Genomic DNA, 27,051 nt, shown 5'->3' on the forward strand with positions numbered 1-27,051 from the left:
TTGGGTGGGTGGTTGGGTTTGTGGGTGGGTGAATGGGTGTGTAGATGGGTGGGTGGGTGTGTGAATGGGTGGGTGGGTATGAGACATACGTGATGCTGGTGGTGGTTGTAATGGTGGGGATCTCCTATACGGCGTCGCGTCCCCTTGGGCAAGCGGCTGACGCTACCACCACATCACCACGTGAATGAGCCCCTTTATCAGGCTGATCTTAGAAAGCTAAACAGTCTTGTGAGCCTGCTGGAGTAGCCTACTTGGATGTGAGGAATGACTGTAATAGCTGGTGTTGTTATAGGCGTGTGGGTTTGAGAGGTGGTCAGGAGATGGCAAGCCCGGCAGTGGATTCTTGAATCTATCTGTGCGGAGACGTTGAGCGTTTCCACGTCCGTCCGTCTGCGTGATGGAGGTTTCCTCCTCCCACACGAAGTCAAACTCTCACGCATGCACGGTCAGACATCTCAATGCAGCAACACCATCTTTGAGAAAACCAAAGTCTTGAGACTCAGGCCTTCCTGGATAAACGACGGCCACCGTGAACGACCATCGTTATAATTGCGGTGCATCATAGCCAGGGACCGCGCTGAGATGGACAAAAGAGACACGTTTTCGTGTGAAATCGTGAGTCAGATGAGACGAGCCAGAGGACGTCCACCGTGGAGATGGAGTGACGCAATCAGTTCGCGTGCAGACGCTGCACGGATCATTGTATCGTTGCATCTCAAGGGCGGCTTCGGGTGGAAAAGGGCATTCATCCAGCAGCGGAGAGAGAAGGATCGTGCTCGCTGATCGTGAAGATCGCAGCTGCGACTCGCTGACGATGTAAACACGGGCGGAAGAATGGTGGCTGGGTAATGAATAGCAAAGCCACGGTCCGAAACCCAAGTGACACGTGCGTTTGGCATTGGCTTAAAATAAACAAATAAACGTCGGTGGTTTTCGTGTGCAGGAGGGAGAAATAAAGAAGCCCTCGGGGTGTTTCATGGAGCTTATCTGTCCGCCAGGATCGGGCGACTTTCATAATGCATTGCTCAAACAGTGGAGTGGCTCAACAGCCGTAGAATATATGGAGACAGACCCACATGTGTTTGCAGTGCTGGAAAGGAATGGATTCTCCAGACCAAACAACGCTGAGGGAGCAGCGATTGTTCAAGCAGGCGAAACTCTTAGACAAGAATTGGGGGTGCGAAAGAAGCTCTCCACCAGTGCCGGATTAAGCTCGTGCGGGCCTGCAGCATATGTTACAAAGGGGCCCTAAATAAATAAAAACGTAAATATTAAAACACATGTTTTAATTGCACAGTAAAGTCATTGTATTTTTTCATTTGCTATACAGCCAGATAATAGGACAAATCGCGAACCTTAAACACCCAGTCGTTCGTAAAAGTCGAAGGCGGTATAGTACTATAGTAAGAGCAAGTGCAGAATCACTGAACCGGAAGTGATAGCTTGAAAGCATTTAGCGCGGGGCTCTTGAAAGTGCGGGGCCCCTAGCATATGTAGTAGCTACTACATATGTAGCTACATTTGAAGCGTTCGTGACTGCAAGGATTCATACTCTTAGTTCTTTCGGTAAAGTCACGTAGGTAAAAAAAAATTAAAATTAATACAAAATAAAATAATAAAAATCACTATTATTATTTTATTTTCAATCAAATATATGTTTTTTTTATTAATTTCATTTTTTACCTACGTGACTTTACCGAAAGAACTAAGAGTATATATGTAGCTACTTTTGCTCCGACGCTAATCCGGCACTGCTGTCCACACGACGTGGCAGGCAGGCTCGCAGGCCTTCATCCAGCAGTGCATTGGCCGAGCGGGTGCACGGCCTCATTATTTGCGAAGCGTGCAATGGGCGATTCACTTACCAGCGATTCAAGGGACGTCGTTACGCCACGGTGGCTCGGAGATGTTGACTGCCTCACCTGGTATGCAGGAGGTCGTGGGTTCGATCCCAACACTAACGCCTGATGCTGTATATTTGGAGTCTGCGTGTCTCTCTCATCATCATCATCACGGTGGCTAGGAGATGTTGACTACCTCGCCGGGTATGCAGGAGGTCGTGGGTTCGATCTCGACCCTGACGCCTGCTGTATATTTGGAGTTTGTGTGTCTCTTTCTCCCCGTGGTCGCGTGGATTTTTCTGCGGGTCCTCCAGTCTTTCCCTCCACGTTTATAATCAACATCACGCGTTTAGAGTATTTGGCTGCTATATATTTCCCCACTATAAGCCATTTCATTTGAGCTATCATTTGTGATTGTCAGCTCAGTGGGCCTTACTTGGTAATTTTTTTTTAATGTTTGAAGCTTAGTTACTATTCGAACTAGACAACATTCGCCAACAACACGGTGACATGAATATAAAAAATCTCACCTAGGCTACGTTTAGGGCAATGGCTCTTCTTCATAGCACATACAAAAAATAACATTCGAATTAGCTACTCCGTTTCAGAAAGTTCATATCTTTTTTGCGATATAAAACTTGTAGAGCTTGGTCTGTTAGCATCACCCATGGTAAATCCACTGCTGGATGAAAGCCTCGGCAAGACAGTCGTCACACTCGCTACTAAACTGTTATTATCGTACCAGGTAAAGCCAATGAGCCCCTTTTTTACAGAGGCGACCTGGCCACACGTGACGGCTCGTCGAAGCGGGTTCATCATCACACGAAGTTATTTATAGTCGCAGCCAAATCACCTTGAGGCAGTGCCAGATTATTGTAGTAGCACAAGTAGCTACACATGTAGTAGCTACACATGTAGTAGCTACGGGCCCCGCACTTTCAAGGGCCCCGCGATAAATGCTTTCAAGCTATCAATTCCGGTTCGGTGATTCTGCACTTGCTCTATTACTCTAGTACTATACCGCCTTCAACTTTTACGAACGACTGGGTGTTTAAGGTTAGCGATTTGTCGTATTATCTGGGCTGTACAGCAAATGAAAAAAAATACAATTACTTTCCTATACAAGTTAAAACATTGTGTTTTAATGTTTTTTATTTCGGGCCCGTAGCATATGTAGCTACTCTTGCGACGAGGATAATCGGGCACTGAATGCAGTGCGGCTTGTAAAGTAAACGGCACTGCTGCTCGTGTTTGCCACACGATCGCCAGGCGGCGCTGAGTCAACGCCTGTTGGATGAGAGACGCGACACCGGCATGCACTCGTCAGCGCAATGCGGAGTGCCAAGTCACAATGCCATCGCATCTTAAAGACGCCGTGCAGACACAGTCGGGCATGCCGACGTTATGGAGACGGACTCACAAAGGCAGAGAGGAGGCGCTACGCCTGGACTTGAGGGGGGAGGGCACGAGTCGACAACGCGGGTGGCTGGGCGAAGCGAGTTCGAGTTGGGGCGACCTTCCGACCGCGTAGACATTTGACTGAGAGCTTGACTGGGAGCCTCAAAAGGAAGCGTTGGTTGCCAGAGTGTGCGTGTATGGATGTTGGCCTTCTTTCGCACCGTACGTAGCCAACCGTGTTCATCGGACGTGTGCGGGAGGAGTGTAGAGTGAGGGGGGTTGAGAGGCAGTAGCGTGTGTGGAGGGGAGTAGAGTGAGATGAGAGGTAGGAGAGTGAGTGGAGGAGAGTAGAGTGAGATGAGAGTGGAGGGGAGTAGAGTGAGATGAGAGGTAGGAGAGTGTGTGGAGGGGAGTAGAGTGAGATGAGAGGTAGGAGAGTGTGTGAAGGAGAGTAGAGTGAGATGAGAGGTAGGACAGTGAGTGGACGGGGAGTGGAGTGAGATGAGAGTGGAGGAGAGTAGAGTGAGATGAGAGGTAGGAGAGTGTATGGAGGGGAGTAGAGTGAGATGAGAGGTAGGATAGTGAGTGGAAGGGGAGTGAGAGGCAGGAGTTCGTGGAGGGGAGTAGTTAGAAGACTGACACCACACATTGAGAGGGCAAGCCATAGAAAGTGTGCAACTTGTAAACAAGACGTTTATTTTTCTTTATAATTTCACGGGGTATTTTTTTTGCAATGCCCGATATATCAGATGGCTGACATTTAGCCCATGCTAAATGATACTCGCATTGTATTACAACAGTGATTATAAGAATTAACACAGGTTTTATTTAGTACCTTCCAGACAGTAATCCTTAACACAAAAAAAAACAATAACACCAATACCAACAATCCATATGCTCAACTGTTCGTAGGTTCGACAAATGACTTAACGTCTGCACCAAATTGGCCAAAATATCATTTACTTACGGCACCAAGCGGACGTGAAGGCACTCAAATTATACGAGGGGAGGCTTAAAACGATTTGAGAACACGCTGCGAATTAACAGGAGGAATGGCTCTTCAATTTAAAATTCACCTTTGCGACCCAACACCGACTTGAACTCAACATCAATAATGGACCGCCGGGTTCTTTAGGATGAGACTCATGGTTGGGTTAGGCACTGTTAAAATGAAAACCGGCCAAACGTTGAACATGACCTACTTTATAATTGGGATGAGAGCACGCCAGTTTAGGGGGAGGGTGAGCATATTTAGTCAACACACGAGTGACCCAGCCACTAGTACTAAACATAACCAAGTAGCTCCTAGTCCTGGCCTTTCCCAATGAGCCTAACCCAATAGCCAAGCAGCAACGCCTGCTCGCCTTCCATTTGCCCCAATCCACTCGCCAATTAGGCACGAGTACTCGCTCACTCTCTAATCAACCAGCCACTATTACTAGCCCTCCCACTAACAAAACATCCACTAGCACCAGCTCGCTCTCCATCCCTAACTCCAACTAGCCACGAATGCCAGCCAGCTCTTCCACGAAACTCTAACCCACGAGACAACAAGCCAGGAGAACAAGCCCTCCCTTTGACCCGAACACAGCAGCCAATCAGTCACGAGTACGACCAGCACTCCCTTGAACCACAACTCTAACCAACCAGTCAGGATTACCAATATGACCACTGACAGTAAGTAACCAACCCACCTTCCCTTCCCACCCACCCTTAATCTCTGCTGCTGCTTTGTCAGGGGGGGGGGGCTCCGTGTTTACGTTGTTCACGTTTTTAAATCGTTGGCATTGACGGCGCCACTTAGAAACGGCGGCTCTCAAAAGCGCATTCTCAAACCTCCCCCCGGGTATACACGCGATTGGACAGATTATAGAGCATCCCAAAAAAAATTAAATGTGTCCACTGATTAAATAACAAACGATCATCATAATAACAATAAACGGGAGAAATTCATGACGCTAAATTGGCTTGCTGATAATTGGCTGTTGACCAGTGCAAAACACACACACAAAGTCGCACACACTGTCACATGTCAAAGGGTTTCCTTTTCAAACTGCTCCTCTCAAAAACGCTCTCTTTCCTAACGAACATATATACAGTATACGCGGAATTATGTACTTGGCAAATGCCAGCATTCACGCAACATTTTTTTTATCGCAAGTTATTGCTGCTCTTTAAAACAGACCGGGGGGGTGGGTCCTTACAAGTCGTGAAACAAGAGTCGGTTGTCTTTGAACAAACATCTCCACTGTTGGTCCTGAAGCCAGTGCTGTGAAATTCCACGTTCCTTTGACGGGGACCAGCCTCACATCGGACAGACCAGAGCTGAATTTCCGTGCACTAAACTGTATAGGTAGTCTCAACATGTGCCCTGCTGTATGACACACAATGGAATGGCAGTGACGACGGTGATAATGATGGTGATGATGAATGGAATTGAGATAAATGGTTTATTTCAATGACACTAAGAAGGTTCAGTGGACATGGCGATGATGATTGGGATGGTGGTGGTGGCGGCGGCGACTGAACAAAATCAACCTTGGCTAGGATTGTGCGAAGCTTTTCCGCTACTCTGATTGAATTTCAATATATAAACAAACACAAGAAGCCACCTAGTAATCATTCCTGGCCGAGCAGCATGCCCCTACGCGCTTTGGATAAAACATCAAGCGTCCGAATGAGGTAGCCCCGATTAAGAACTACCCTTGCACGTCTAGAATCCGTCACTTGCGACAAGGTCAACTCTCAGTTTTCTGTGAACCGACCGACCGAGTGTTGATGGGGTCAACCGCGCCTACCACGGTTCATTCGCCGGCTGCTCGCTCGCTCACTCGTCCGAGGGTGAGCGATTCAGTGGCAAACGCAATGATCGCAAACCGCGTGGGCAAAGTAAACCGATGGCTTCGAAAACAAACGACACTCACCTCTTGACATCTCCCCCCCCACCACCACTCAACTCACGCAGGTAAATAAAAACACATTTCCCATCGGGCCCCCCCCCTACCATTTTACACTTTACTTTGCATTATCTGGGTTGCTCGTTTCGTCGCCGTCTGCACGCTGGATTATCTAATCGAGAGTTGACTCAACCCCTAAAACCGTTGTGGAGTTTAAAAAACCATTGGTCCGGCTGCCTCCTGCCACGTGACGTGGCCTGCTATCCCCGGCAAAAAGGGGGGTGGAGGGGGGGGGTACAGCAAACCCTCCGGTCCCCTTCGAGAAAATAAAATTGCTCCTGTGCACAGCAATGACAGCACGCTCGCCCCCCACTACCCTGATTTTTAGGACAGGGTCTTGGAGACGGCGGGGTCACGTTCATTTCAAATTCTCGATACCTTAAAACAAACACAATGGGAATACTCAGAACATTTACTGGAGGGGAGGGGGCTGGTGCGAGTTGAGGTCTGTCCTTTGTGGGTCAACGTGTTCAACCACCCGATGCCCCGACCTCGACAAAACGGCAAGCGGCCTTATTACCAAAGTCGCGCACGCGGTCAGGGTCTGTGCGTGCGTCGTATAGCAGCAGCCACACGGGGTTTGTGTTGGCAGCGGGCTTTTTTGCCAGGGTCCCCCCCACCCACCCGCTACAGTTGTTTACAGCAGTCATAAAGCACGACGTCGTGGAAAGTGCGGGGGGGGGGAGGTCAGGTCTGGTCCATGCAAACTTCGAGTCTCGTTTTTTGTTGTTGTTGCTATAAATACAACAGCAGCAGCAGTGCAACGACGTCGCAGACCACGAACCGAGGGTTCACACTCGAAGGCTCCCCACCTCTCCCCTCGTGACACGGAGAGTTGAGTGATAAGCGAGCAAAAATATTGAAAAGAACCTGGTAGTGGTGGGGGGGAATGGGGAGGCGATAGCCGTGACTCTTGACAGCTAATCCACAGCCTGGCCCTACCGCCGAAACCTCAACTCTAACCAGCTAGCTAACCAAACACTCGTCCCTAACCATTCGCCTACTGACAACCAGCCCTATCCCTAACCACTAAGTCCTACCCCTGACAGTAGTCACATGTCGTCGTCAGACAAACACCGGCCCTAGCCATAAACCACGCTAGTCCACTAAACACTTTAACCCCCAGCCCTAACTACGCTAGCCTAGCAAACACAAGCCCTACTCCCCCTCACTCTAATACTAAACGCACTCGCCAACAGACCATTAAACCACATTAGCCAACCACACTCCAGACCCGTAACCCGAACCAAATAAACAAACCCGCCCTGAACACGATCTCGAACCATAATTCTAGTTTTAAACTACTTTGTGTTTCGTTGTTTGTCCTTCCGCCGCACCTCCGATGAGCACCGTTGGCTTTGTACGGTGCGAAAGAAATTCAATATACGTACATTGCTAGCCAATCAACTTGCACTGAACCTAACTAACCACACGAGCCAACCACCCGCTAGCAATAACCCCAACACCTGTGACCTCCCTATCTTCACGCAGCCCCTCCTGTAGCGATTCTCAACCCAACAGAAGAAGTGAGAAGGGGGGGCTTTGTCCGCTCTTCACCTTCTCGTCGTTACGGCAAGCCCTCGCCTCACGTGCCCTGTTAACACTATAACGCGTTTTCGCTACTACGCTGTCCTTCCACGAGGGAACGCTTTTGACACTACGCGGAACGCGCTCCCCGTTATAACGGGGACGTGTTACAACGCGCTCCCCGTTACAACGGCGCTCCGAGCGGTGGACGAGAAACTACTTTCTTGAGCTGCGCGGCTTTGCGGTAGTGATCCGGTACGCGGAATGACCGAGTAGCACTGCGGCGGACCCACTGTTGTTTCCCTCGCCAGCTGTGTGTGCGGAGCAGTAGCACATCGTATCTTGCCAAACGTTTACCGTTGCATTATTTACGGAGAAATGGTTTTGCCTTAAACGCGGCACCTTTTAGGAATGAGTCTAGCCGCTGAACGAGGACTTTCCGTCATTTTTTCCCCTCCACCCACCACCACCACACTCAGAGCTCAGCACTTACACGGTTCAAATCCAACCCCCTGGTTGTCGCAGGGGGGGCCACGTGAACTCGCGTCCATTCACCAATCACGCGGCGTTTCTCGCAACAAGTCAAGTAACCACCCCCCCCCACCCGGGTCTGGTTGAACGTTGGGGTCTGATCCGGTTTAGAGACGATCCGCACGAACTTGAGAACGGCTCTCACCTGACGATGTATCCGTCCGACAGGAGTTTGTAGCTCCGTAAATTTTAGTTTTTTTCATTAAGTTAGGATCAAGTAAGTCATTGCGGCACCGATGATGTCACTCCGGTACAGTCATTTACAAGAGAAGCAGCGATGTTTCAGAGACCTCTATGGACGCACACGGGAAAGTGAATTTGACGACTTTCTACATACTCATTACGGATGCTTCAAACTCGTGGCAGACAGCCCATGACACAGCCGGATTGCGTACATAGCCACGGCACGTGCGATCCTACCACGCCATGCCCGTCAGTGTGCGGGTTGGTGAATGAGAGGGATAGACGTGGGAGCATAGACAGTAGAGCACAACACCACCACCTAAGCCCGGCACAGCTATCACGCATGGCGGTCAAACATCCCAGCACGATCCAGGCTCAACCCTGCTGTAGCTGCCGAGAATCGATGAGATCTGGCGGATTCTGGGCGCGTTGCTCACAGGCCTAGTTACGTGTCCACAACGGGGCTGAGCAGTTGATCTTTTTGGGTTGTCCTTTAGTTAAAAAAAAAGTTAAAAAAAGTAAAAAAAGAAAAAAATGGCTCTCAAAAATGTCCGCGTGACATCCCGACCGTCGGCGCATCGACGCCACGCGACGGTTCTCTTACGACTCAAATCACTCCCCACCGCCCCCCCCCTCCCACGCCAACCGGTGTGCAAATGAGAGGCGTAAACAGGAGGCCGTTTCCGAAACGGTCTCCAACAGAAGCCGGGCTTTGAGAACTGAAGTGGGCTTTCACCGTGCGGATGTCACCGCGGCAACCCAGTGGGGAAAATGTATTCCTGCTCCGACTCGAGAGTGAGATGGAGCATCTTTTTCTGCGCGCCGTAAATAAAAGGAACGCATGATCGTGAGCGGGGATCTAAAGTGGGACGCGGCAGCTTACGAGGAGCATTTGCAAACAGTCGGCTTCAAGTTATTCCTTGCGGTACCAGTTACGTCAACACAAATTTTAAACCATCCCACACGCGCACACACACACACGTACAAAGTCAAAGAACCACCATATAGCCTTAACAGACTTTTGGGGGCAAGTGCCGTGAGCGGAGGTATCTTGCGTCTTCGAGGTTGCTCCCGTTCTGCTCCGGCGGCGAATCGTTTCAACCCTCGAGTCAGTCCTTGGCCTCGGAGGCGTCTACGTCAGACATCCATCGACAGCGGCGTTATCATCCGTGGGGGGGGGGGGGGGTAGGAGGGAGGTGGAGGGGGGCTCAGAGACGCAGCGCAAACCCGGGGCAGGGGGAAAGCAAGCGCACACACGGCAGCGGAACGCACAAAAAGACACTCGCCTCTCCGTAAACTTGAGACACGCAAACATTACTTCACGTACATGTCAACGAAGAGTAGAAATCCTACCGAAGTTTCATGCAGAAATCCTCATTACGGATCTCCGGTTAGACATTTACGAGATACGCTTAGAAGTAAAATTCTCAGGGTAAACCCCACTAAGAGGCTGTTTGGAAGCTGACGTTTAAGATGTCTTGGGCAAACAAAAACTAATTTTCATCTTTGCAAAGTCCTTTTTGCCCTGGGTTATTTCTTCAAGTTACGTGACCCCCCCCCCCACATACATTACGGCCAGAGAGACGGGACACACATCTCATGCAAACGCCTTCAACCGTAACAGCAAAGCAAGGACAATTCAGCACAAAGAAGACAAGACGCGGCATTTTATACTCATAAAAGTTGCCATGGGGGGTGGAAGGGAGGTGTGGGGGGGGGAGGATGTGGTGTAAGCGCAACCCTAATATGCATAACTAATAAGATACAAATTGCTGGGAGGATGCAATCTACGATAAGGTCGCTCGTACTACTGCAGGTAAAGATGAGGGAGGCGATCACAGAATACGGAGGATTCACAGAATACGGAAGTGCGGGGGAAAGACGACAAACTTAAACGCAAAAAGCAGTTCTCTAAGAAACACGTTTTTAAAATAAATGGTGGTAACACAAGTAGCAGCTCATTTCATTTTTTATTTTCTATCTCCCACGTGCCAATGATGATCTTTGTCCCTCAGTTTCCACCTTTGAATGTTTAGCCAATGCGCGGCTGCGGGATGCTGAAAAAAAACCCTATTTAGTTGTACGGCCCAACCTTTCGATCTGTTGCTGCTTTTTGCAAAATATGTTTTGTCGAGACCCCAGTGGTTCGGTTTCAAGAAGCCTTCATTGGCGGCGGACGGCCTTCACGTCACCACGAAAACACGTTAAACACGGCACGGGAAGTTTTGGCCACAAACGGAGTAGAGGCTACAGTTTCGTACGTACGCACCAGACCCTGTTTCACGTATTTTCATCAATAAATATCGACAACGCTGCAAAAAGTTCCGCTCCTTCATTTCCATATACAACGCAGTACCTTTCCTAACTTGTGCCCGAATTAATTAAATAGTGGTTTTTAAATCTACACTCTCTTTTTCCGTTTCGTATTTACACACGTATGGTACAATCGGCAATTTCGTTCCCAGAACTCCGTACGCACCCAAAACGGTTAAACATTTCCGGTAAAAAAGAAAATAATTAAGTCGACGGGAAGCACTGTCGGCCAGAAGCCGCGGCTCTTTGAACGTCGAGTGGAATGTCATCGCGACAACGCTGGCCTCACGGACGCAGCCGCTGTTTGCCGCCGTCACCGCCGCCGCCGCCGCCGGCGTCTTCGCCACTCGTCGATACCGTCGGATCGTGCCACGTCGCGACTTTGCCGACACGTGGCCCAAAGCAGCGGATTCGCTCCTGCCTGCCACCCAGAGCCAGGGGGCGGCGGGGGCAGGAGCGGTCGCAAACAGCGCGGCCATGGGAGGTGCGCCAAAAGGAATTGGGCGGAGGTCCCTAAACGCACGACGCTGCACGGAGCCGATCGCTTCACGCGGCGGCGGCGTCCGTGGGCAAAAGTCGGAGCGCCGTGACGATGACCCCCGGGGGGCAGCGGCGAAAGAACGGCGGAGGTTTAAGTCGAGTCCACGCGGGAGGAGGCGGCCGGGGTAAATCACAAAGCGCGAGGGGGTGGGTAAGTTGGGAGGCAGTAGGGGGGGCGGGTAGAGCAGAGGCAGCGAGCGTCGCGCTCAGTACGTCTCAGAGTCCGAGTCGACGATGTCATCGTAATCGTCGGTGGCACCGGCGTACGAGTCAACGCCACCGCCGCCACCACCGCCGCCGCCGCCGCAGGCTACGCTACCAACGGCACGCGCGTACGCGGCCACGCCGAGAATTCCCGCGCCGTTGTACGTCTCCTCGGCGGCGGAGTAGAGCGCGCTTTTCAGCGGGCCCAGGCTCCCCGAACGGCGGCACAGGGCGCCGAGGCCCAGGGCGGGGCTGCCCAGCCCCGGACACAGGGGCATCATCGTGGCCAGGATTAGGGCCAGGCAGTCGGCCACGTCTTTGTTAGGGGCGCATGCCAGGGCGGGCGTGTGACCTGTGGGAGTTCCGCCCGTACGCCATGCAAAGGCGGACACACGTTGATTGGGAAAGGGGGGGGGGGGTTGGCGGGAGGCATAGAGGGAGACAAACAGGGGCAGGGGGTGGGACAGGGAGAGGAACACACAGACACCAAAAGCAGGCGTTAGAGGAGTTAGACATGCAGAGGCCCAGGTGGTGTAAGAGACGCGTCGAGGCGCGGGGTTAAAACAATCAGAACGGCGCGTGTTCACCGTCGCGTCGTACGACTGAGAGAGCGTCGCACACCACGGGAAGCGAGAAGTGTTTGTAACCGAGATCACGCTAGGAGCCACAGGGGTGGGGAGGGAGGGAGGGGGGTGGAGAGGGACTTGCGGCGATACAGCACGCCCCGTGGTCTGGCGGCGGTTTTTAAATTGTGCCGAATGGTGACAGATTGCATGGTGGACGACGCAAGGGGGAGGGGGGCGCTGCTATTTACGGGGATCGCTCGTGTTAATGGTCGACGGTTTGATTCCAGACATGTAACATGAATCGGGGGTTTATTTTTTGTTTGAACAAGGTCCCCTTTAAAATTTGATATGGCACGTCGCTTTGGCTCCGCACCCTGTCAAACTAAAAGAGGACCAGATTGATTGAGGTAGAGTGCTGCGATAAACAGGGGGGGGTTTATCGTTCGCCGTAATGATTTGCGTTCCCATTGAACGGGACGTACAAGCCCCTCTTGTCAATCCACTTCCGGACGAGGGTCTTTCCGTGTCGCGTCGATCATGACAGTTGTTTGACTATAACTTCATTGCGCAAAACACACTGGACTGCCGAAGAGGGGGGCCAGCACGTGCCCAGGACCAGTTCGGATATTGCGTGCTGCTAATTTTAGCTACGGGCCTGGAATTCAAACACAGATGACCGGGTTCACAGCGCAGTAGGCTAACCACTGCGCCACGGCCCCACCTCGTTTAGACAATCGTAAACAACATAGTATTGCAACTTAACGCTTTCACAATCGGAGACATCCTCAAGTTGCAGGGTGGGTTCCGTACACCGCTGAATCTCGGAAAGCGCAAGCGGGTCGGCATTAATTTTTTTAAGGAGGCACAGCGCCGTTGTTACTCTTTGCAGAGATCCGTCGCGACACGACCACGGCACTCTATGATACCTGGCGCCAAACTTTGCCACACGCCCTCCCGGATGGCCTTGTAGGAGCCTCGGTGTGGATAAAGTAATTTTATTTTTTCTTTCGGTTCGTGTACGTCATCGGAACAGAATCGAAAGAAAAACTTACGACGTACACGTACGTCAATCGGATAGGGTTAAGCTCTCATCGAGAACAAGGCTTCGAATTTCACCGAGACCTCCCATGCACTCCCACCGCTTGGTGACAGTATGGGGCGGGAGAGGTGGACTGGGGCCCGAGTCTTTGCAAGGAAGAGGACAAGAAAATCTCAACCAATATTGAAAACCCAATTGAGTGGTGGGGGGGGGCGGCTCCAGCGTGGAATGGTTTTGAAAACGACGACATCAGGTCCGGGTGCTTGCGGGGTTCTGTTAGTGCAGGCTCCGGCACACAGGGGCATGCGTCTGCGCACAAGCACGGCACAAGCGAAGCGCGACGGAGAGCCCCCCAACCCCGCCGACGTGGAGGACGTTAGACCGGTGCGCCGTTTAACCCGCGGTGGCTGCGAGTGAAACGGCGCCGTGGTGGAGAATCGAACGGCACGTTCACGGTACCAGCGGCAGCTCGCGTGCGCGGCGCATGCGCACATTCGCAACGAAACGCCCTTCTCATATCCTCTCTTTCTATTTAGCCTTGCGCGCAAAACCTGCTACTAACTCGGCACGGCAAAAGCGGGTGCTAAACTGCTGGGCGTACGTATGCGGTTATAGGCAAAACACACACAAGCACACGCAAGTTAATCGTTGCTATGTAGCTCTTTTTCAGATAGCTCAACAAAGTGGCTTATCACGTTCAAATTACAGCAGCCAAAAACACTCTAAAACGCGTGTCGATTCTAAATGTGAAGGGAAAAACTGGAGGATCTGGAGAAAAATCCACACGACCACGGGGAGAGAGACACGCAAACTCCAAATACACAGCAGCAGGCGTCGGGCGTCGGGATGGAACCCACAACCTCCTGTGCACCAGGTGGGCGAGTTAACATCTCGCCACTGTGGCGCGCTTACCGTTTTCGTCGAGAGCCAACACGCTGGCCCCCTTGCTCAGAAGGTCCTGCACCACGGTAGAGAGGCCGTTGCGCGCAGCCAAGTGCAGTGGCCTAAGTGCGGAACGGCGGAGGGTTAATGCCGCACTCGATCGCCACAGCCTCCATCGCCGTGCCCAGCGAGGGAGCGTGAACGTTCGTCAAATCCCAAGCACGGAGACACGACCGCGGTCGCGAACATTCAACGACGACACAAAGTCTCTCAACGAGACACTCGAGCAGAGGCGATAATCACACACTCGACGGTGTATATATACACGGCCACAGGGTCACGCTCATCCACAATCACACGCTCGACGCACGAGGGGGTGGGTGGGCCAGCACCATGCCCGGCCGCCTTTGTCCCCCTTAGTGGCGATGTTTACTCCACGCGGCACCCGCTAGAGTCGATCTAGGAAAAGCCTAGCAGCGGTTCAGATAATCATGAGCGGGAATCGAACCCGAATCTCCGGGTTCGTCGTGCAGCGGCGCCAACGGCTACACTACCGGAATAACCACACTAAACCAGTTGCATAAATCCAACCACAGTTGCATAACTAAAAATACAAAGACAAAGATCCCCCCTGTATAGCTTTAACCGACTGTTAAGGCAAGTGCTGTTAGCGAGCACCTATGAAGGCTGGCACGGCACACGAGGGGGTGGGTGGCCAGCACAAAGCCCGGCCTCCTTTGGCCCCTCTAGTGGCGATGTTTACCACCCGTCGCACCAGGTACTCATTGAAGGCCGAGACTCCGGGCCTCCGGCTGCGTAGTGCAGCAGCGCTAACCGCGACACTACCGGCATAACCACACACTCAACCACAGGCATAACCACACACTCGAGCACACGACGGCTGTGCACGTGTGCGACTGCGCATTCTACCAGAGTCACGTGACCACACTCACGTCTGCTGGTTGCGGTTGGGACAGTCAATGAGGGCAACGACCTCCACCTTCTCCAGCAGGAGGAGAGCGCACGTCTCGTGACCCTGGCACATGTGAACAAAGACAAAGAGCCCCCGCTGAGCCTCGGACAGACTGTTTGAGCAAGTGGTGTTAGCGACCACCTATGAAGGCCGGAAGCGGACGAGGGGGTGGGTTGTAAGCACCATGCCCGGCTGCCTTCGTCTCCCCAGTGCTGATGTTCACACGGCAACAGCTACTAAATTAAAGCCGAGTCGACCGAGGTGTTCTTATATCCAGCCAAAACTGTATATAGGCTAGATTTGAAGCTTTCGTGACTGCAAGGATCCATACTCTTAGTTTTTTCGGTAAAGTCACGTAGGTAAAAAATTACATGGAAATTAATAAATTAATTATACATTTATTGTATTACTTTCTTTTTATTAATTTTAATTTCATTTTTTACCTACGTGACTTTACCGAAAAAACTAAGAGTATGTATATAGGCTAACTGAATGAACACATCTGGCTGTCGCCTGATGAAGCTAGTTGTAATTACTGGTGGCGGGTTTAACGGCACATTTATATATTTACGTGATCTAACCCAAAAAAAAAACGTGTATTATGGATGATTTTGGTCGCGAAAGCCTCCTACGTGTTAAACTAAATGAACAACACAGACAATACAAAGGAGATGTGAAGTATTAAGATCTCGTATATGAATCCGATTATTGCCATCTCTACATCTGAATCAGCTCAAGCCTCCCGTAAAATCACGTGACTTCCGTGTGGCAACCCCCACTCTGAACCCCTCCCCCCCTCTCGCCGCACGTGAAGCAGCAGCAGCAGCGTCGAGGTCCCTTGTGTAGCCTCTAGCTCCATCATCCACAGCTTTCCTGACCCTTTGCTCTCATTTTTCCATTCCCCTCCCATGCTTAAGAGAAATTGGCTGCTGTAAATTCCACACGATAAGCCACTTCTCATTGGGCTATCATTTGTGACAGCCAGGTCCGCTTCTGAAAGAGAGCAACATTGCTCAGTGGGCCTTAACCTGGTAAAATAAAAATTCAATATTTGAAGCTTTCGTGACTGCAAGGATCCATACTCTTTGGTTTTTTCGGTAAAGTCACGTAGGTTAAACAAGAAAAACGAAAACAAATAAATTAAATCACGACGTTTCGGAGGCAACACAAGCCCCCGTCTTCAGGTGGAACAGTCACAGCAAAATTACTGTATCAAGTGAAGAGAGCTCTAAGATACACGACCTTTACACCATTGGAACCTCATTTGCCAGTAAAAAATATGATAATTGTTTTTTTACCCTTCTATCTGGCAACAAAACTGACACCTTTTTTTACAAGGAGTCATGTTTGCATCGACCACAATACCGGCAGCCATAATGCAAACAAAAAACATAACTCTGATAATATATGTATTGTCCTTGAAGTTGATTGGTCCACACCCGAGACAGCTTTCCTTAGAGCCTAGTCTCACATGGGTTGGACCAGATGACGCCAAAAGGCGCACAACTCAAAGACAATGCACCATCAGAGTATGAGAGCTCGGGGTTCTAAGGAAAGCTGTCTCGGGTGTAGACCAATCAACTTCAAGGACAGTGCATACATTATCAGAGTTATGTTTTTTGTTTGCATTATGGCTGCAGGTATTGTGGTCTCTGCAAACATGACTCCTTGTAAAAAAGGTGTCAGTTTTGTTGCCAGATAGAAGGGTAAAAAACCAATTATCATACACGACCTTATATACTGGTTAAGGGGAGGGGGGAGGAGCCAGGATGGGTCGTGGGGGGGGTATAAGCTGGTGAGGTAAACGACCTGTGGAGCATCTTCTTGGTTCTTTCGGTAAAGTCACGTCGGACCTGTTCTTCACCTGAGGTCGGCTGCTTGTGTTGTGGCCGAAACGTCGTGAGAATTATTTTATTATGTTTTATTTTTATTATTTTATTATTTCCCTTCTACGTGACTTTACCGAAAGAGCCAAGAAGATGAATCCCTGCAGTCACGAAAGCTTTAAATCGAAATTTGACCTGTGGAGCAGTTACGGCTACGCCTGGAGCTTTGTGATGTCGATGGCGGAAGTGGATATGCAAGCTCGGATTAAGCAGACTTTTATTATGCTCGCCGGTGGGTTGCAGGCAAGCAGTGTGTGAAGCGCTAAACAACTACTATGGCTGGACAATTATAAGGCAGCAAGATTTCGATTTAAAGCTTTCGTGACTGCAGGGATTCATCTTCTTGGTTCTTTCGGTAAAGTCACGTAGAATTGAAATAATAAAATAATAGAAATAGCGAGAATTATTATATAATTTTATTATATTATTGTATTTTATTATATTATTTTACTATGTTTTATTTTTATTATTTTATTATTTCAATTCTACGTGACTTTACCGAAAGAACCAAGGCAGCTAGAGTTTGGCTTGGTTGAAAATAAAAATTGTTAGTTTTCCCTCTTATTTCCTCTTCACTCTCTTCTCTCTTCCGTGTCCCATTCCTTTAGCTTTGCATCACAGCAACAACCCGGTTATACAAAATCGGGGGATGCGTTCCTGAAAGTTGCGACGACGAATATCTAAAACGACGTCAAATCGAAGAGATTTACAGGGGGTAGGTAGGTGGAGGCGAAGGCCGAGAGGCGACGGATAACGAGAAAGGACAGACGATGCCGTCAGCGGCGTAGCTTCGGGGTTGTGAGGCGACGCTAATTGGGTAGCGGTGTTAACTATAAAGTGACGACGCATTTGCGAAAAGACGTAGAAAGGGGAGACGTAAAATCGGGGTACTTCTGTATATCCTTAACGCGATTCCCACTGCCATGGTATGAATGTGTATGTATGTTGGGCTTCTTTTGCACTATATGTAGCCAACCGTGCTAATCGGAAGTGCGCGGTAGAAAGTTGCGAGTGACTGTTAAAACACAACGTGGCCGCTGGACAGATGGGAAACTCACCTTCCCGCAGGCGAGGTGCAGCGCTGTGTTCTTTTTATCATCGGTGAGAGAGAGATCGCCCTTGGTGTTGTTCACCAGGTACTCTGCAGCGAGCACACGGGACGACACGCAACGCGTCACACGTGCGATACACACGGAGCTACTTCTACAGAAGTGTTCTTCACTGCAAGGCCCGCGGGCCACTGGCGGCCCCAGGTGGCCTTCAGAGCGGCCAAGACAATATACAAATGTGAAAACATCCCATGGTGCTGTCAAACCACAATGGTTTCAAATGTGTATCGGCTCCCGCGCTGATGTCTTCTCGGCGAAAGTAGCTATATAGCTCTTTTTCGGAAGTGACCTGGCTTCAAATAATAGCTCCTATAAGTGGCTTATCGTGTGGAAATTTATCGCAGCAAAATACTCTAAACGCGGGATGTCGATTCTAAACGTGGAAGGAAAAACTGGAGGACCCGGAGAAAAATGTACGCGACCAGGGAGAGAACATGCAAACTCCAAATATACAGCAGGCGTTAGGGTCGGGATCGAACCCACGAACTCCTGTATACCAGGCAAGGCAGTTAATATATCTTGTGACTGTGGCACTACCAAATTAAAAAAATGCATCTGCAATTCACCAAGATGGAATTTAACCAAAGTGAGCAAAAAAGCAAACAGTGAACAGGTGTTAAGCCATCAACTCTCGGACACTGGCGACCTGGTTTAATCGCTGGCGATTTGAAACCTGGATTGGAACTCGTTACTTGAGCGGTGATGGCTCTGTGCTCCGACCTCTGCTTCCCAATGCCTGGGACACACCGCCTAGGCGTGTAGCTACAAGACCGGAGCTGATCATTATTATTTCAGTTGACACCCGAATTTGAACCCAAAATCTCACGAGGTAGCTGGCTCAGCGCTCCGAAACTGCGAGTCACACGGGCCAGTCGCGCTTCAACCTCCTGTCAACAAACTCGGTTGCTAATTTTTTTTGCGTCGAATCGGCACCTGTGACCCCACCCCCCCCTCCCACACCCTCCTAGGGGCCTGTCCACCCAATCCCACGATTGGCGCTCACCCACGATGCCCGACTGCCCCTGTAGCGCGCCCGTCATGAGCGGCGTGCGGCCGTGCCGGTCCGTGGCGTCCACGCGCGCGCCGTGGCTCAGCAGCAGCTGCGCACACTCCACGTTGTCTGCGAAGGCGGCCGCGTGCAGCGGCGTCCTGCACACCCAACGTGAACACATACGCAAAGATTCCCCCCCCCTCACTCCTGTGTAGCCTTTGTACGCATGCATGTAGAACTTATTTCGCAACGTATGCTTTTGGCTGGCCATCGAACAAAGGCTGCCACCGCATCGCGCGCTTTCGGATGCGCTCCGGCGGCCATCTGGAATGCTTTTTCTTTTCCCTCCATTGTACGCTGCCGCCTTGTTTTAATGGTTGGCACACGGGACTTGCGATCCACACGTCGCCGGTTCGTTGTCCCAGCGTGGCAGTTGACAACGGTGCAAGTTTGCTCAAAATCCGCAACCTCCCCACCCTCTCCTCTGTCCACCCAGCAGTATCAACGGGTACAATATAGCCAGTCGATCAGCAGGCCGCACACACACGTTGGGGCACGTGGTGGGCAGCACTAGGCCTCTGCTGCCCAGCACTTTGCCCCAGGGCAGCCGATAACGAATGCTGACGCATGGTGGTTGGACATCCAAGACGTGGTGCATTCCTGGCGATTTGTCCATCGGCTGATTTTCACATAAATCGCAGTCTATTTGCTTCCGACATTCACCGACGTGAACGTGTTCGTGCAGTTGCCCTGCGGGCCGAGCGATCCCGCCGGGCAGGAGAAACAAAGTGCGCGTACCGCCCCTTGCTGTCCTGGCACATCACAATCTTGGCTCCCATGGTGTCAATGAGCATCTCCGCACAGCTCTCGTTATCGTTCATTCTGCGCAAGGAGACACAAAAACGCAAATCAAATTAAATCAACAACAGACCCAAGTCAATTCACTGCTGGATGAAGCCCTCCTCGCCAGTGTATGTATGTAGAACTTCTTTCGTACCGTAAGTAGCCAAATCATGCTAATCGGAGGTGCGGGGGACGGACAACAAACTAAATACAAAAAGGAGTTTTAAAGAAATTAGCTCTCAATTGAGATGATTTAAAAGTGCATAGCTCCAGTGGCTTCCTAATATCAGAAGAGCGCGTTCCAGACGGCCGCAGAAGCAGATCCGAAAGTGTGCGATGCAGTGACTGTCTTTGTTCAATGGCCAGCCAAAAGCAGTTGTTGCTGCGAGGATGGCCAGTGGTGTAAGTTGTGCTTGGTGTGGGCCCTCGTAAATTACATGGGATCCTGGGATCCTACCGACCCACCCCCCCCCCCAACAATGTCCCCCCCCCCCCTCTTCGTAGCCCAGCACCTGGGCCCCCCTCTCGTCGGTGGACCCCTGTACACGTGACAGCCAATCCACTGCTCCCGCTGAGCCTCTGTCAGTCATTGGGGGGTGTGTGACCATATTTAACCGTGCCGGTCGGTGTGGGTTGGTGGTTGGTGAAGATGGGGGGGGGGGGGGGAAAGGAGGGTGTGGCCAAGTCACCTCCTGTAAAAGAGCCAATAGCTCAGTGGGCGTTACCTGGTACAATAATACAAACTAATAATACGTTTGTGGCCAGGAATGGAAATCAGGCCACCACGATTGGTAAGCAAGGACCCACCGCACTCCCCTAAAAGATTAAGAACGCACACAAACACCAACCATGCAATCATAAACACGACCAGTGGTAATAACAAAACTGTAGGCGGCGCAAGATTACCGTGCACAGTAGAATACAAATTTATCTTACTCGATATCTAAATGCTACCGCAAGCTGAGACGCTTCACTGAACTTTGCTCGGAACTATAAATGAGAGTAACAGCAAAAATCAAAGGCGTAATTGGACAGATGAAGCGATGGGACAAAGTGGGAGCGAGCGAGGAGGACTCACACGGCACAGTGCAACGGAGTGAAGGGGTTCCCCTCGAACTTCTGGCACAGCTGCTCCAGCAGCAGCTCTACGCACGCCTCGTGGCCTGCACGACACGACACACAGCACCCCACTCACTCACCACGCAGCACGCCACGCTCACCACACAGCACCCAACTCACTCACCACACCAGCACACAGCAGCCCGCTCACTAACCACTCGCCAAACAGCACCCCACTCACTCCCTCACCACGCAGCACACCACACTCACCACACAGCACTGCCCTCCCCACTCACCACACAGCAGCCTGCTCACTAACCACTCGCCAAACAGCACCCCACTCACTCACTCACTCACCACGCAGCACGCCACACTCACCACACAGCACTGCCCTCCCCACTCACCACACAGCAGCCTGCTCACTAACCACTCGCCAAACAGCACCCCACTCACTCACTCACTCACCACGCAGCATGCCACACTCACCACACAGCACTGCCCTCCCCACTCACCACACAGCAGTCTGCTCACTAACCACTCACCAAACAGCACCCCACTCACCACACAGCACCACCCTGCCCACTCACCACACAGCACTCCCCTCCCACAATCACCACACAGCAAGCCCACCCCCCCCACAATCACCACACAGCAAGCCCGCCCCCACCCACCCCTACCCTGCCCGCGTACCGTGGTACGAGGCCCAGTGGAGCGGCGTGTAGCCCCACTTGTCGGCACTGCGCAGCGCGGCGGGGGAGGCGCGCGGCGCCTGCAGGAGCTGCGCCAGCACCCCGGCGTGGCCGCAGGCGCACGCCAGGTGCAGCGGCGTGCGGCCGTGCGCGTCGCGGAGGCTCACGCTCGCCTCGTGCTGCAGCACGGCCTCCACGCACTCCTCGTGGCCCGTCGCCGCCTGCCAGGGCCCACGCAGGAAGCCACTGGAGATGTGCACTTTCAAATGTAGATTGAAAAAAAATTTCTTTAAAACCGATTTTTGAGTTTAGTTTGGTGTCCTTCCCCCGCACCTCCGATTAGCGTGGTTGGCTACGTACGGTGCGAAAGAAGTTCAATATACATACACAGCGTGGAGTTGCCGCATTTATTATTGTTTGAGATTATTTTGCTATGAATGTCCAATATTTCAGATGTTTGTGGGGCACCGCTGTGCACCGATGACACAAAGAGTCCTTTAAGGCAGTGTTTTGCAACTGGGGGGGGCGATGTTTACTGCATTGAGTAATTAGCAGGTAATTTTTCAGCATTCAAATGTTTGGTCAATACCAGTTACAGCTATGGAAGCAAACTGGAGAACCAGGAGAGGAACCCATGCAGAACAGAGGAGAAAACAAACTCCACACTGAAAGGGGCCTGAGTCAGGAATCTGCAACCCAAGGCCCTTCTCGCTGTGAGGCACCAGCGTTACCACTGCGCCGCCACTGTCTGCACGTTGACCGTGAAGATAAGTTAGTGGGGGCTTGGGGGGGCAGGACAGGGTCGCGAGAGGGGTTGATGGCCAGTGATCGAGTGACGGGCAAAGTAGTAAACATGACCCGAGAAAAAATGTCTCCGCCAAGATGGAGCGATGAAATCGATTCGCCAGCAGGCGCTAGGTGGATTGCTGCATCACGTGACTGTGAGAGATTGGTAAAAGCATTCCATCCAGCGGCGGATAGGTCATGCCTGACGATGATACTGACACAGACGGCACCCCCCCCTGGTCTGAGTCGTCTGACGATGGAGATTTGAACCAACTTCATAATCGGATCTTGGGGGCCCAACCTCCTTCAAAACACGCTGACCAGCGCGATGAAGTATGGTCAAACAACCTCCAAGACCCACACGGCATGGGGATAAATTATTCATGAACCAGTGGAAAGCGTCCGATCGACGGTGGTCATGACGACGACAAAGGCGACGGTTACGAAGGTGACGATGACGACGAGCACAGAGCAAGGGACGAGAGAGCCGCGACACCCCCCCCCCCACCAGGGCTGCCGTTAGAGGTCGCAATCGGGTACCCGATACTCGTACCCTACCCGATACCCGGCTACCCGTACCCGGCCGGGTACGGGTACCCGTTTGTGACCCTGGTGCGGCCGGGTACGGGTAAGGAATCAAAACCCGTTTGCGACCTCTGGCTGCCGTGCCTCACCCCGCGGTGCAGAGTGGTGCGTTTCTGGAGGTCGACGGCGTCAGGGTTGGCGCCCTTGTCCATCAGCAGCAGCACGCAGTCCGTGTGCCCGTTGGTGACGGCTAGCATAAGCGGCGTCCTGTCGGTACGCACAAACAAAAAAACATTTTACGTAGCTTTTTTCAGAAGTGACCTGGCCACAATTTATAGCTCAACGAAGTGGCTCATCACGTGGACATTTAGAGCAGCTAAATACTCTAAACGCATGATGTTGATTCTAAACATGGAGGGAACAAAAAAATGGAGGACGTGGAGAAAAATCCACGCGACTACGGGGAGAGAGACGCATGCAAACTCCAAATATACAGCAGGCGTCAGGGACCGGGATCAAACCCACAACCTCCTCCATCTCGCCACCGGGGACAACCCACAACCATCTATGAGATACCGGACATCTGTGAAAGAGAGCTTCATAGCGCATCGGATTCCTCCAGGATAAATAAAGATTATGATTCTGACAATCGGTGAACGCCATGCAATTGCTTGTTGACAGGAGGTGCCTCCAACAGAGGGAGCGCGAGCAGAAGGAGAGGCCGTTCCGCCCGAGCCAGACGTCTTGGAAGAGGCGAGAGTACCCCACATTTGACTGCACCACACGTGACCCGACAAACCGCGCTGTACCCAATGATACTGCCGAGTGAACAAAAGCGGGAGGTGTGACTTAAGAAAATCTCACCATCGTTTCAAGTCCCGCGCCGGGAGATGGAGCGGCAAAATTATTGACATTAATATTACACTGTGACATTTTGGTGTCTGCACCATGGCAATGTCTATGCTGTGTGTTGGTGCCGTGGTGGTGTTGGTGCCGTGGTGGTGTTGGTGCCGGTGCCATGGTGGTGTTGGTGCCGTGGAGGAGTTGGCGCTGGGAACGTACTGCCCCTCGGAGTCCTGCGAGTCCACCGCCGCGATCCCCTCCTTACACTCGAGCAGAACTCGGAGGCTCTCGGCGTGGCCGTTACACGCTACGCATACGTGACACCACAATGGGGGGGGGGGGGGGGACACACACAGGGTTAGTTCCGTGAGTCTTAACGTGTTCCAGCCGAGGTTGACACTGTAGACCACGTGATGCATGACGCCACTTCGTTGCGAAGCTCAGAAGGCAATGAGATTCCCGGAGCTAAACGAGCGTCGCAGCAGTGCTCAGCTCCTGTTCACGACCCCGAGCCAGTGGAAATTTCCACATCCCTATGGCAGGAGCGAGTCTATCCATAGCACAACCACTGTTGACTTCCTCACAAAGCGATACTTTTTTTATCGACCCCAGAAGCGATGATGGGGGCGAACCAACCAACTCCCAACCAGGATTTGAATTCGCGACCTTCCGATCGTGCCGAGCCACCTGCCCAGTAATCTCAGATCATCATCTTGCTGACCGCTTAATCAAGCGTCACAGAATACAAACGCGCAGTGAGAAGCATCACAGAATCCGCGCGCGAGTGTATATAGCGTGTATTGACGCGTGTTGCTCCTGCGACGGCATCGGCGCTCACCGGCGGAGTGCAGCGGGCAGCGCTTGGCGGCGGTGCCGCTGCTGGCTCCGGCGCAGGCCCCGTTCGCCAGCAGCGTCTCGACGCATTCCGTGTGGCCCCGTGCCGCCGCCAGCTCGAGGGGCGCGCGGCCGTGCCCGTCGCGCATGTCCGCCTCGCCCACGAAGCGCAGCAGCACCTCCAGCGCCTGGTGGTGCCCGTGGTAGGCCTGCCGGGAGCCAGCCGGCGGGTACGAGTGTCGGTCGGGTGGGGTGGGCGGTGGGGGGTGGGGGGGGGGCAGTGGTCGCGCAGCGATTGGCGCGCTGCGCTACGAAGCCGGCAGCTCGAGTTCGAATCCCGATCATGGCCAACACCGGTGACGATTATCTGAACCGGTCCTGGTCGACTCGGCCTCAAACGAGTACCTGGTGCGGTTGTGTAAACATCGCCACTAGGGAGACAAAGGCAGCCGGGCGTGGTGCTGGTCACTCACCTCCTCGTGTGCCGTGCTGGCCTTCACAGGGTGCTCGCTCACAGCACTTGTCCCAAAAGTCAGTGAAGGCTATATAGGAGGGTGGATCTTTGTCGTTTGTGGGGGTGGAAGCAGTTTTTTTTTTTCATAGTTTCTTGGTTTAGTAATTATTTCCCCCAATGTTAGCCCGATTGTGTTAAGTGTGTCAGGTCACAAGAAGAAGGACTACCCCTTCGGAAACTCTCGCAGAGCAGAGGAATATTTATTTGAAGTAGGTTAAGCCCCCACGCGCTCCCCCATACAATTCAACTCAATATTCTACGGTGCTTGTGGGCTAACGAGGGGGCAAAGACTCACGGCCAGGTGCAGGGGGCTGACGAGCGAGTGGCTGTCGGGATCGCGAAGCAACTCAGCTCCAGCCATGTCCAGCAACTAGTCACGGGCACGGACACCGCACGGGTCGGCACACCGAGGGCAGGGGTGGGGGGGAGAGGGTCGACAGACAGAAGGTGAAGAAGCGGAGTGATAAACGGCGGAGTTCATAGAGTGGTTTAACACATAGGCTTTCGCGACCAATATTATTCATAATCAACGTTTTTGGGTTTAGATCGCGTTATTTATAAATGTGTCGTAACCACAACATTTACAATTTTGTAAATGTTGTGGTTTCACGCTTCAACACACCGGTGGGCTAAAGCAGTGAACTATTTGTCTTTTGTCAACGTGACACTTTTTTACTGATTGGCCGTGTCGGGTGGTGGAGGGTTACGACACATTTATAAATAACGCGATTCATAGAGTGGTGTTAGTGGTAGAAGGGTAGAGGGTGGTGGTGTTGGTGATAAGAGAGTAGAGGGTAGTAGTGTCCGTGGTATTGCGTACAGTGATAAGAGGGTGGTGTTAGTGATAGAGCAGTATAGGATGGTGGTATTCGTGGTAGAGAGGGTGGAGATATAGATGGCGACGGTGATGGAGATTTGGTGTGGTGGAGGGTAGAGTGTTAGAGGCGCGGTGGTGTTGGTGGTAGAGGGGAGAGTCGTAGTCTGTTGTAGTAGCAGTGTTGGCGTTTCGTGAGTACGGTGCTGTGGGTTAGTGGCAGGGATGAGTGTGCGTTGTTGTTGTTGTTGCTGGGGCTGGTGCTGGGCTCACAAGCTCAAGGCACAGCCGGTGCCCAAAGGCTGCGGCGTAATGCGCCGCCGTGTAGCCCTGTTTGTCGCGCAGCGCCGGCTCCGCTCCGTTCTGCAGGAGGTGCTCCAGGCACCTGTGCAGCCGATATGGAACACGTCAACTCCTGGCGGGGCCCACACCAACACAATACCACACCGCCGCGCTGCCACACACACAGCAAAACTCACGTAACACACACCATGCACCGCCGCTGCTAACTAAGCCCACCACACACAGCATAACATTGCCTTGCCAAACCAAGCCGTCACACCACCCCAAGCGCAGCAGACACTGGCAAACAGAGCAAAACATTTGCGTGCAACACACCAAGCACAAACAGCCACATCATGTCTCGCACCGCCACGCTACGCCACACCATGAACAACGACACACCACGTGACCACACCGAGAAGCGCCGCCCAAGAAACTGGCCACACTACACCACGTACAGCGACACCATTCCACCCCAAGCACTACTGCACAAGTATGTCTACGCCACCCAACACGTACCTTGCTACAGGACAGACAGCCACACTAACCAATCCCGTATGGTGCACCACCACACAACACCAGAACTACAGTCGCACACCAACAAACACCGTCATACCACTCCACGCACACATTCACACCACGGCACACCCACAAAGATAGCCACAGCGAGAGCCGTATATAACCACACAGAAACGCAAAGAGAAACGCGTAGCTATGCCATGACATCGCACCCAGCCACCCAATGCCATACACAGCCAATGTCACCACACATAGCCATACTCCATGACACACATAATACGCACGACCACACCATGCACCGCCACTCCACGCCACACAACACTCAAACCAAGCTCCACAGCACGCCATGCGACACCGCACCACAGGTAACGCAGGTAACGCGGCGCAAAATGCAATGCACGCG

At 52.1% G+C, this 27,051-nt stretch overlaps 1 protein-coding gene across 3 annotated transcripts in view; it reads right to left on the reverse strand.

Annotated features, from left to right (window-relative positions):
• Positions 1–3,907: 3,907 nt before the first annotated feature.
• The window catches only part of LOC144938239 (uncharacterized), a 58,765-nt gene continuing 35,621 nt past the window's right edge, over positions 3,908–27,051 (reverse strand). For 2 of the 3 annotated variants that reach the window (XM_078866073.1, XM_078866075.1), the window contains 13 exons: positions 26,121–26,232; positions 25,329–25,403; positions 24,524–24,728; positions 23,905–23,992; positions 22,992–23,109; positions 21,533–21,752; positions 20,862–20,946; positions 19,739–19,822; positions 18,953–19,098; positions 17,899–17,981; positions 14,935–15,017; positions 14,012–14,103; positions 3,908–11,846 (listed from right to left, as the gene is read on the reverse strand). In XM_078866073.1, the coding sequence (XP_078722199.1) occupies positions 11,497–11,846; positions 14,012–14,103; positions 14,935–15,017; positions 17,899–17,981; positions 18,953–19,098; positions 19,739–19,822; positions 20,862–20,946; positions 21,533–21,752; positions 22,992–23,109; positions 23,905–23,992; positions 24,524–24,728; positions 25,329–25,403; positions 26,121–26,232 (1,741 nt within the window). In that variant the 3' untranslated portion in view covers positions 3,908–11,496. The remainder of the gene's footprint in view (positions 11,847–14,011; positions 14,104–14,934; positions 15,018–17,898; positions 17,982–18,952; positions 19,099–19,738; positions 19,823–20,861; positions 20,947–21,532; positions 21,753–22,991; positions 23,110–23,904; positions 23,993–24,523; positions 24,729–25,328; positions 25,404–26,120; positions 26,233–27,051) is intronic. The other variant, XM_078866076.1, reaches the window with a different exon arrangement.

The sequence above is a fragment of the Lampetra fluviatilis genome, chromosome 21 (genome assembly GCF_964198595.1).
Source record: "Lampetra fluviatilis chromosome 21, kcLamFluv1.1, whole genome shotgun sequence".
Classification (NCBI taxonomy): domain Eukaryota; kingdom Metazoa; phylum Chordata; class Hyperoartia; order Petromyzontiformes; family Petromyzontidae; genus Lampetra; species Lampetra fluviatilis.